The 12385-nt window shown below is 37.2% G+C and overlaps 1 protein-coding gene across 1 annotated transcript in view; it reads left to right on the top strand.

Moving 5' to 3' along the window:
* Positions 1-7174, top strand: part of hephl1b (hephaestin-like 1b) — a 38290-nt gene extending 31116 nt beyond the window's left edge. The window contains exons 15-20 of the mRNA XM_061962502.2: positions 764-870; positions 1161-1392; positions 3127-3266; positions 3355-3508; positions 5287-5307; positions 6805-7174. Coding sequence (XP_061818486.1) covers positions 764-870; positions 1161-1392; positions 3127-3266; positions 3355-3508; positions 5287-5307; positions 6805-6875 — 725 coding nt within the window. The 3' untranslated portion in view covers positions 6876-7174. The remainder of the gene's footprint in view (positions 1-763; positions 871-1160; positions 1393-3126; positions 3267-3354; positions 3509-5286; positions 5308-6804) is intronic.
* The last annotated feature ends 5211 nt before the right edge of the window (positions 7175-12385 follow it).

Here is a 12385-nt window from a genome sequence, read left to right as displayed (position 1 = left end):
CACAACAGAACCAAATTTTTAGCACACTGAAGCTAAGATGCACTCTGGTAGGTGCCGCTGATGTGGTGGTGCATATGGAATGGGCCAAAAAATGCATGTAAACATTTATGTTGCAAGAAGTTTTTTCATATTGGATATATAATAATGAAGTATCTTCTATATGAAAAAAAACGAAAAGCCATTAAAAAAACGCAAGCAGACATCGAAACAAATTGAATTTGTTTTAATCAATTTCTTAAGTCATCAAACAGCTATACAATTATAAAATTATATTGCTGAATAGACAATATGTCTAATATTTTTGTTATTTCTCACAGTCTATATCTGTTGACACACACGAATGGAGGATTCTCTCCCAATCATCTGTCTTTGCAGTGCAATCACCTCCTTTCTTACAGCCAATTCTTTGCAACTGCCAGTTTGCACACACATTTCTGACGTTCTAAATGTAGAGGCAAAACAGCAGCTGCAGTCTTGATAAATCAAATTGTGAGTGCTAAATTATTATATTTGCATTTCCTTCTCCAAGTACTGTAGGAGTTCTAATAATTAGCATATATTATGCATTTTCATGCAGATAGAAATGCTAAATGGATTGCGCTCCTTATTTTGCTCACTTAAAAGACGCAATCTCCTGCGGACAAGCTTAGTAGATCAGCTTTTGTGTTTTCCGTGTGTTTTAATACAAGCAACCCTCTAGTAAATCAGGCCCTAAATGTAGAACACGTCAAACTGTGCTTATGTATCTATAATGTCTTAACAGGCTACGTGATGACGGTGCAGTGGGATGTACCTGAGCGCTCTGGACCGGGGGACTCGGACCCAAACTGCATTTCCTACGCCTACTACTCAGATGTTGATTTCATCAAGGTACACCTTGCCTGTATACAGTAAAAGTCACATGGAAGCTCACAATGTTTACAGTGTGTCATAACAGTGTTAATTGTTAACTTGGCTGAAATATATAGGATTTGAAATATAGCATATGGATAAAATAATTAGTACACAGATTATTACTTTGTTACAATTTTGGCAAGATTACTTTGTTCTCCCTGAAGACGTAAGACAATTTCCCTTGACAGCACATGGCCTTTACAGTGGAGGTTTAAACCCAAGAGGACACGTGACATGTTAATGATAGAGCATTTGTGTATGTTCAGGATGTATACAGCGGTCTTCTGGGCCCGCTGATAGTCTGCAGGCGTGGTACTCTGAGGGGCAAGGGGCCCGACCGACAGAGGACGGACGTGGAGAAGGAGTTCGCTTTGCTTTTTATTGTCCATGATGAAAACCAGTCCCACTATCTGAAAGACAACATCAAAGAGTACCTGGGGGAGAACCCTGACAACTTCACACCAGATGAAGCCTTTGAGGAGAGCAACAAGATGCACGGTAACATAAGGAGAGGATCGCTTTCGTCAAATTTCTGTCTCTCTCAATTCATCACTTATGGAGTTAACGCCCTTGTCGCATCCAGGACCGACCATAGATTTTTTGTGGTCCTAAACAAGATTTGGTTTGTGGCCCCATTTCTGTCTATAAAATTACTTGTTTAACACGCCAAAAAACTAGGGCTGACTACAGCCTAGTGAGTATTATAATAAAGTCGTCGCTTGGAAGTTTGCGACTTGTAAAGGTGACCATGTGGGTGCTATTTCATGTCTAGAGGGCTTCCTTAATGTTAAACTGTATTTAGAAAGCCTTCAACAGTTTTTTATGCTCCAGCTATGAGAATTTTACATTTATAAAATTCCTACTTCGCGGATATTATTTTACCACTGCCAGGCCAGGAACCAGTTAACAGCAGTAAATGAGGGTTTACTATTACTATTTGTATTTACCATAAGTAACCAATCCCTCCATCCATTTTCTACCGCTTGTCCTTTTCGGGGTCGCGGGGGGGGGTGCTGGAGCCTATCTCAGCTGCATTTGGGCGGTAGGCGGGGTACACCCTGGACAAGTCGCCACCTCATCGGCAACGATTCCCGGGCGCGGCCATCGCTGCTGCTCACTGCTCCCCTCACCTCCCAGGGGGTGATCAAGGGTGATGGGTCAAATGCAGAGAATAATTTCGCCACACCTAGTGTGTGTGTGACAATCATTGGTACTTTAACTTTTTTCTTTTTTTTTTAACACAAATAGACAACATTCACACTCTAGGGCCAATTTTAGTGTTGCCAATCAACCTATCCACGTATGATAAAAAAACACAAAGACTACATTTACAACTAAATTCAGTTCAATCCAATACATCTAATAGTTATATTTATATTCCAGATAATGTTCAAAGTTTATATGAGAAGGTAAAAAAACAGGTTGATAGGTCCAAGGGAAAAGAAAAAGTGTCAATATCTCCTATCGCAGTGAAGCCAATTCAAACCTGCTATGCCACTTTGGCATTAATTGAAAAAGTAAGCAAAACACAAAAAATAGGCAAAAACTACAAAAAACAATGTTCTTTACAAATTATATATATAGGGAAAAGGATTGGCTACAATATCAACTTAAATACGGCCATAAATCTGTCACGATGACGGCGTTCAAAGCATGCTAAATTAGCAATTATCTCTATGCGCTTTTGAATGAATGCGGCTGCGATTCTGCTATACCAAACTAAAACTACTACAAAGGACATGTTGACTCAGCAGAATAGATTTATTATTATTTTTTGTTTTTTTTGTTTTGTCCCCACAATTTCCCTCTGTGTCTTATTTTTTTCTTCTTTCTATCCCCTTCTACTCAGGTCCGGCCGCGCCAAACACTAAATACATCTAAACATTAATTTAAGGCAACAAGAGAAGTCTCACATACTTTTTTTACAGATAAAAAAATTATAATAATATTTTTTTTAATATTGGATCAGATTGGCGGGCCAGATTGTGAACGCTGGAGGGCCGGCTGGATCCACCATGCAGGTTGTAGTTTTGGGACCCCTAATTTAGTGGATAGTGCTCTCTTTGGAGGGTCCACTGTATTCACTCCACTGTCATTTATTAAATCTCATTAGATTGTGCAAATGTGCCTAATGTTGTTCAAGTCAAATATTAAGGTTTCACAGATTTAGCCTAAAAAATATTTTGTTTCTCAAGCATTATTCGATCTTTGGTTTCAATCTGTGTTTTGTAGGGATTAATGGTAAATTGTATGGTAACCTACGAGGACTGGAGATGACCCAGGGCCAAAAGGTGGACTGGTACTTACTGGGGATGGGCAACGAGGTGGACATGCACACCGTACACTTTCACGCTGAGACTTTTACCTACAAGGTGAATCACATACACACACAACGGGTGGGGTAAAAATAATTCTATATGTTTATCGTGTCAGCAAGATTAGCTGTCTGTTTTGTGTCAGACGGACCGCGTGCACCGCGCAGACGTCTTTGACCTCTTCCCGGGGACTTTTCAAACGGTGGAGATGGTGGCTGGAAACCCGGGAACTTGGCTGCTCCACTGTCACGTGACCGACCATATCCATGCAGGCATGGAGACCACGTTTACCATCAAAGGTGCGTCCAATATTACAGTAGTACCTCAACTCACAACATTAATTGGTTCTTTGATGGAGCTCTTAAAACACTTAAAATCAATGTCTCCCATTGAAATGAATTGAAGTGGTGCTTGTCTCCCCCAAAAAACAGCACAATTTGAACGTGTAACATGCATTTTAAACAGCAAAAAATACTTTTAGATAAGAAATATTATATAAAAACAATACAACAGAATGTACTACAAACAAATACAGTAGTTTTATGAAGTAATGTAATAACAATGGACAGCATTTAGTATGGGAAATGTACTTCTATGTTATCTCCTACCAGCTACGTTCTCCCTCAAACACACCATCAGCAGCTTTACCATATTTTCATGGTTAAATGTCTGCCGTTTAATATCATTTAACATCCTTGGCTGCCGTCAGACTCATTCTGCTTCAGTATGGTGCAGACTACCATTTACCTGGATTTCACAGCATTTTTTCCACAGTAAAATACTGTATCAAAATGTACTGTAACATTACAACAAATGACTGTAAAAATCACAATACCCTTATATTTCGGTGTAATTAACTGTTATTTCAAAATAAAATACTGTAATCAAAGTCTTCTGTAATATCACAAAATATTGCTGTCAATTCAAACTGATTTGTCTCGTGAGAGGTTCCTTAGACTATGTTGCACACTCTTGTACAGTAGGTGGCGATATGCTGTTAGACAGAGGGAGTACATACATTACAAGTGTAAACTTACAGCATACAGATGTAATTCTATTGTAAGTACTGTAACTATAACATCACGATTGTGAAGTTACAGCATTTATGTGCAACTTTATTGTAATTGACCCTAAAATCACAGCTCTGCATTTACAGGAAATGTCTGTAAAGATATTTCACAGTAAATTACTTTAGATGTTACTTTTTTTTACAGTGTACGCTAAAACTGCTTCACCTTGGTCGATCATTTTTTTAATGATGATTTATTTTTATTTTTATTAATATAATCCACACTCAGCACTGTCCTTTACACTCATTCTTTGTTCGCAAGATTGGAAAACAAAATGATGTCAATATCCCCCTATAAGGTAATGCTAGCAAGTAAGACCAGATGTTTTTGGGCTAATTTTACCGGGTTCAGTTTGGTTCAGTTTACAATGGACACCAAATCTGATTTTTTTTGCCCCCAAGTGACACGGATCAGATTTTTTTTTTGCCAATCCAAACGCTCCAAAGTGTTTAAAATATGATATTTTCGCATTAGATTTAGGCCACATAAGGAGGTAGTCTGAACATGTTTGGAATCAGATCTTTTCAAACCACTAACAAGCTGATCTGTGGCGTCCATGTTTTCTCATCTAGTAGTGACTTCCTTGTTCTTTTACGGAATCCAGTCAACTTCCCTTGTTTTCACCTTATCGAACTGCACTTGCAAGTGACGTCGAGGCCACATTGGGGCCTGTGTGTGTTTATAACGGAGTCTAATAAAGATCACATTTAATTTTTTAACTACTCAGTCAACTCGAAAAAAATCATATTTAAAAAAAAAAATCTGATTTGATCCACTTTAGCCTGCATTGTGACATTTGGCGGAGCTTGTCACATTTGTCACAATTCAATTTCAACTAATAGCCGGGATGCTTGTAACTCAAATTTTTGCTTGCTAAAGCATAACAATTAGCTGATAGACAGCTGTTATCTCAAAACACTCTTAAGTTGAGGTACCACTGTATATACATTTGTTTAACACAGACCACAGAGGATTTCGCTCACTGATTACCATCTGCCTTTTTTCAGATTCAAACAACTCTTCACATGGTAAGATATGATTTATCTTTATTTTTCCTATATATATATATATATATATATATATATATATATATATATGTATATATATATATATATATATATATACAGTGGTGGGCCGTCAGGGCCAGCAAGGCCTTCTCTGCTGGCCTAACATAACCAGAAATCATGATCATAATTAAAGATAAAAGTAATTTTTTATTTACTTTCCCTAAATATCTAAAAGTATTCATATTCTCTTCATGTCATATTATGCTCCTTCCAGCGCTGTTGTTTTTAGATTTTCGAGTTTTTATCCAATCAGATTTCTGCTAGCTTATGTTGCCATGCTGTACCAAATCTGTCCGAGGCCTTCAGAATCAACAATGCGGGCGTCTGTGCACTGTAAGTGAACAGACACAAACATTTGACAGACAGTTGTGATAGCCAATCCGATCACGAGCTGTTGTCAGTAAGGCCTTCTAGCTGGCCTAAGGCAGATATATGTTGTGATGTAAGAACTCCATTACCCAGCATGCCACAGTAGTGAAGAGCATGTGCAGTAGCCCCGTTTAGGTTGTTGAATGTAGACATGCCGGCAGCTGGATGTTTTTGATGAGCACGCTGTAGAGTAAACTTTAAGAACTCAGCCAACACGCCTCGTCTGCATCTTTTATGATTAGACAAGACAACACATATATTTGCAAGGCGATTTTCAAGAAGGATATTTAAAGAGAAACTACATCTTGTGAGACGATGTGGGCCAACCCCGGGAGCTATGGGGAAATGCCCGCCACACAACGAGCGGCACCACTGGCTTATACGGCGTCGAATGGGTTCTACAAATTGTAAGTTCTAATATTTTATTTGTTAATTTTTTTCACATTTATACTTTTTTGCAATTTAAATCTTGACAGTACCACATAAGATATCTTTTAATTGCTGATGCAGGTTTTTTTTATTTTTAAATGCGCAAGAAAATAACCCGTTTTGTACACTGTTGATGTGGTTCAATACATTTTTGCAATTTAAATCTTGACAGTACCACATAAGATATCTTTTAATTGCTGATGCAGGTTTTTTTTATTTTTAAATGCGCAAGAAAATAACCCGTTTTGTACACTGTTGATGTGGTTCAATACACAGTAAATGTGTTTCTGTATAGTATTTCTCCAGCAATGGTCATGTGGTGACATAAATGAGAAGTAATTTTGAGAGGTAATCATTGAAGTCGGACATCACTGAAGGCCTAGGTGGGAAACGCACGGCCCGCCACTATATATATATATATATATATATATATATATATATATAACCAGTATGTATATCTACCTACATACATACATATATATTTATATATATCCAGTATGTATATCTACATACATACATACATATATATTTATATATATCCAGTATGTATATCTACATACATACATACATATATATTTATACATAGATTATTGTAGCAAAATAAAAGGATAGTAAACGAGAATGGGTTTAAATTGCTGTCATTTGTCTTACGTACTACAGCACCTGCTACTGAAGGCTCCGTATGGATGCTGCTGCTCTTCCTCACATTTGGACTTGTGGTTGCGCACTGATGAACTCCGGGGGCTGTCAAACTACACTGGAAAAAAAAGGGCAAAATCACAATTGAGTTTATGTTTGCTTGATTTGTGTCACAATATATGGAAGACTGTACAATCATGGTTGGACTTAAAGTGAATGTGATGACCATAGAATCTTTTTATGTATCCTGTATGTGAAATCTTTCGGTTTTGTATCGTGTTGCACTATGTTCAGCGTCATTTACTCGGCTGGGTTCGCCAAGCACTGCTGCACCAAATATTTGATATGAATGTACTGTACAATAAAGCTGCTTGCTTAATATATACATCCACAGGGTGGCGCTAATTCGTTCTCGTTTGATTCATGTTTGGTGAGGCCTGCTTGTACATGCAGCAATGTTATGTGACTATATGCTTGCCAAAAATGGTTGATGTTATGAAAAGACACGATGTACTTTAAGAAGGGAGGGGTTTGTGTCTTGAGCTGGAATAATTTCAAAATCCTGCTTAATGTAAAATATTTCCTTTTTTTTTTAAATGCACCCAATACCTTTTTTCATTGAATTTAGCTAGAACATAATTTGAAAATATTCTGCTCATTCAGCAATTTTTTTCTCTCAGTCAAAATGTGTATCCATTCCCCAAAATTGGCCATTTTTCTTGCAATAAAATCCTAGATGAAACAAAGTACAGAAAATCGATGCATGACGCCGCAACTAAGGGCCTTATTTATTGAAGGTTGGCATATACTGTATTAAAACACGTGCAAACCCGATAGCACAGGCAAAGCTGATCGATTAAGCGTAGCCAAAGTAGATTGTGCCTTTTAAGTGAGCAGAACAAGGGGTGCAATCCATTTTGCGTCTGTGTCTTCATTGATATGCAAAATATATGCTGATCATCAATACGCCAACAATACTGAGAGGAGATAAAGCAAATATAAGTACCGTATTTAGCACGTGCAATGTCATTTATCAACACCCATTGCTGTTTTGTGAGCACTATTTTGCATTTTATTTAGCACGTGTCAGAAGGATTTGCAATCTAACAATGCCACACACCTCTGGAGGATATACGTGTGTTAACATTTTGGTGGACAGTCAGAAATAAATATTTTAGACGTATCGTCTATTCAGCAATTACATTTTATAATTGTATTGCTGCTGGATGACTTATGGTCTGGAGCTGAATAAAATTAATTCCAATTGTTGCATATTGGTGTCTGCTGGTCCATCCATCCATCCATTTTCTACCGCTTATCCCTTTCGGGGTCGCGGGGGGTGTTGGAGCCTATCTCAGCTACAATCGAGCGGAAGGCGGAGTACACCCTGGACAAGTCGCCACCTCAACGCAGGGCCAACACCTGGTGTTTTTTTTAATGATGTATGTTTTTTTTTTCTATTTAGGAAATATTTTACTATAATATACCTCTTACATAGAGAGACTTCTTTCATTGTGCATTTTCTTGCGTTTTTGTCATTCTATACGCACAAATACGCTGGTGATGCGAACTACAGCCTGGCGCACAAAATGTGAAAGTGAAAGGAAGTGTCAGAGGTCCCGTTTACACTGCAGGCCAAAGTGGCCCAAATCGGATTGTTTTGTATCTGATTTTTTTCCAGCTGACTGTTTCCACAGCAAGTAAAATGTGATGTTTCTGAGACTGCAGTGTAAACGTGCACAGACCGCAATGTGGCCTTGATGTAACTTGCAAGCGCAGTTCGATAAAGTGAAAACAAATTAAGTTGACCAGATTCCATAAATTAACAAGGAAGTCGCTACTTTTAATACAAAATCAAATAAAAGTCTCCACATCTTAAAAATGTGTGTTTTTTACCTGAAAATTAATTAAAGTAATATAATATATGAATGGATAATATAGTGTAATATATTTGGGAGGGTTCTAATCTTTTATTGGCTATAAAGTAGAGGAGACATGGACATTAACGTGGATCTACTCTAGCTATATTTTTCAACTCACATGTAAGCAAATGCGCCACAGCGTCAATTCCCGTCCTTCAAAAATCACTGTTTCTTCGGATTTAAAATATAAATTCATATATTACATGTAACCTATTATTTGCACAGTATTCACAAGTGATGCACCAAACATTTTGCTGTTGAAAATAAACTTTGTTTACCGAAACCAGATGTTGTGATGAAGTATCCACTTCCACTGACAGGCTGCGGCTTTTCCGCCGCACACGAATGACGTAGCTCACGCGAAGCTGACGAAAAAGTCACATACGGGACGCATTCAGGTCGCATTGCGTTTAGACTGAAGTCACATTTCAAAAGATTAGATTCAGACTACGGTACTTACTAATGGTCACGTTTACACTGCACCTCAAATCTGATTTTTTTTGCACTCAAGTGACACAGATCAGATTTTTTTGCCCGTCTAAACACTCCAAATCTGATCTTTTCCCATCAGATTCAGGCCACATCAGGAAGTAGTCTGAATCTAATTGGAATCTGATCCTTTCAAATGTGACATCAGTCTAAACGCAATGCCACCTGAATGCGACTTGACAACAGTTGAGCTGAATTCGAATCCCAGTCGAAGATGTGTCATATTTGTAAATGTATGCTTAATTGTGCAAGATTTGCTATTTTGCCCTAAAAATATTTATTATTTGTTTTTGTACAAAACATGCACTAAATCAAATTCAAGTTTGGTTAAAAAAGTATAAAAATCGTTTCTCATGAATAACAAAGTGTGAAAAAATATTGTATGGTAAGGGATCAAAATAAAATTCTGCCTAGGGTCCCAATTTAGCCAGGGATATACCTTATATTAACACAGAATAACATATATTGTACATAGTTTTCTTAGCATAACAATGTTAGATTGATTTTAGCCTTTTTACAAATGTAAAATATCACAGTGTTGCTAGCACATTGATTTTTTTAGTACCATATTCAGATTGGATCCTACGCGGATTTATAAGCTATTGTTACAGTCTTGAATTTATTGATTTATTTGATGCATTCAAATGCAGCTTAACAGGTTTTTAAATCTTACTGTTTATTTATTATCATTACAGGACAGTGATTGTATATAAAATACAAATATTTGTGTCTTTGTTAAATTATGGTATTTGTGACATTTATTGTAAGTAAATACTGTCCTTTCATGCAGTTTGATTAATCGATGACCAATTGATCAAACGACAATAGGATTTAATCCCAGACATTGACCACTTGGTAACGACACATAATAACACATCATCGTTAGTGTGATGTCTTTACCGACAAACATCCATCCATCCATTTTCAAACACTCAGTGACTAATTTGCATGTTGTTGATCACAGGTCAATGCTCTAAGTCACGCAAACCAGCAGTGACAAAAACAACATTAAATAGGCCAAACAAATATATTTTTTTTGTTTCCTAGTGATTTTCTTTCCTCAGACGTAATAATCAATACATTCCTGGGATAATTCAGCCCGCAGCATCTTATCAGCACTTGTATTGATCCAGACAGTCACCACTCATCCTTATCGACAAGAATCCATTATACCTCTAACTACATGTATTTGAACTAATCTGCCATTTGCGTCCTAGCAGTTTAAACTTCCCTTGTGGACTCAAACCAGTTTCATTTTCAAAATTAGATGTTTTTTTTTTTTTTTTAATAAAGTATTTAAATGCATTTTCACACTACAAACAAACAGTTAATTGTGTTGTAAACGCCAATCTAAACCTATTGACCTGTTGTTGTTTTTGTTGAAGCTGTTTTGGCAGAGATGACTACATCAGTCAGCCAATAGCCTTTAGGAGGCGCCCTTGAGGGACCTTGGGGGTGTGTGTATATAAAGACACAGTCTGAAAGAATGGGCCTTTTTACATATGCAGCAATCTGTTGCTGGATGGTGTTGCATACGGACTTAACAGGTAAGACCTATTTTTTCACTATTGAGCAATAAAGGATCATTTAGAGTAGCTTTATCTCAATAAAAACACTTAAGGGGCCCTGTAATGATATTTACTCATTTGTCACAAACAAAAGTAATGCCAAACAAAATTGTATTTAATATATTTTTCCACCACAAAACCTAATTTGTTAATGAACTCCGTCTTAAATACACTTACACTTTTATATTTCTAACCCCTTTAAAGGCCACATGGCTTCACAGTAAAAACAAATAGTTTATTAGTCAGTTAAACAATTTCCTTAAAATGCATTTGAAGAAGTATTTGCTATTAGGCCCAGAGGTTGGTCAGTGATTGGCAACAACAATGATTTTCATGCTGTGCTTTTAATTTATTCACCCTTGAGGTCATGATGACCAAAAATTAACACTCCCCAAAAACTGCAGCAAATACCTTATGTACCAAGAATTATTTTCTACATTAAACAAGTCCAAAAACTACTTTAGCCTGAAATATATATATATATATATATATATATATATATATATATATATAGCAAATGGTAATAATATATTGGTTATTTGACCCTTTAAAAGCGAATATATAGCCGCCGTTTTTATGGGAAATGTTGTTTTTAAATAATAACACATACACCGTCACAGACACACACACAAACAAACACTGTTAAAATACATGGTAAATCCTACAATAGTGACATGCACCCTTGCAGAAAACTGTAAAATGTGTGTAATTTTGCTGCATGCTTTAAATGGGAAAAAGTGGCACCATCTGGTGGACAAAAATGAATATAAAAATGAAAGCCAGTACAAGTGCAGTCCAAGTAATTAAAATGTTGCATTAGTGTGTGATGAAAATTTGCTTTTTAAATTAAGTGACAGAGATGACGACTGAAATATATTTTTTGAAATTAATATATCTTCTTGCAACACATTTAACACAAACAAAATTATTTGGAAAATTAAATATAGGATGACCCAAAATGTCACTAAGATCTCTTAAGCTGCTGCTCACTGCTCCCCTCACCTCCCAGGGGGTGAACAATGGAAGGGGTCAAATGCAGAGGACAGATTTCACCACACCTAGTGTGTGTGTGACAATCATTGGTACTTCAACTTTAACTTTAAGGGTTAACACATGAGACACTGGAATGAAAGCAAACGCAACTATGATGCCCTGAGTAGCTGACTTGTTTCATCCAGACTGAGTCACTTGCTTGTCTGCTGGTCAGGGTACAGTTATAGCAAGGACAAAGCTCCGTTGGATGGACCTCTATAGCTGAGGACAATTAGGCAGGGAGTTTAGGGGAGGGGGGCGTCAGCGAGTGCGGGGGCAGTGAGGTGATGAGTCCCATTTTTCTCTCAGGTCCAGTTTGGACCAGTTTTGCCCGCTTTTTCTTTTCAGCAAACAACAGAACTCTAGTGGTTCCGTCATAGGTGCTCACTCAGTCATAGTGGGGATCTCAGGCTAATAATGTTCCAGCTGTCCTTTCTCATGTGAACATGAAGGATGACTTAAACACACATGCAGCACATTCGGTTATCTTCAGCAGGGTTCAAAGTTAATTGCCATCATAAAAGCTGCCCTAACAGTACTTTTGCAACGATAGGCTGAATATAAAAGCTCCCCTTCCCCCTTGTTCTTTTG

The sequence above is a fragment of the Nerophis lumbriciformis genome, linkage group LG09 (genome assembly GCF_033978685.3).
Source record: "Nerophis lumbriciformis linkage group LG09, RoL_Nlum_v2.1, whole genome shotgun sequence".
NCBI classification, from domain to species: Eukaryota; Metazoa; Chordata; class Actinopteri; order Syngnathiformes; family Syngnathidae; genus Nerophis; species Nerophis lumbriciformis.
Note: the sequence above shows the minus strand (reverse complement) of the source record. Positions and strands in the feature narration are given on the sequence as shown.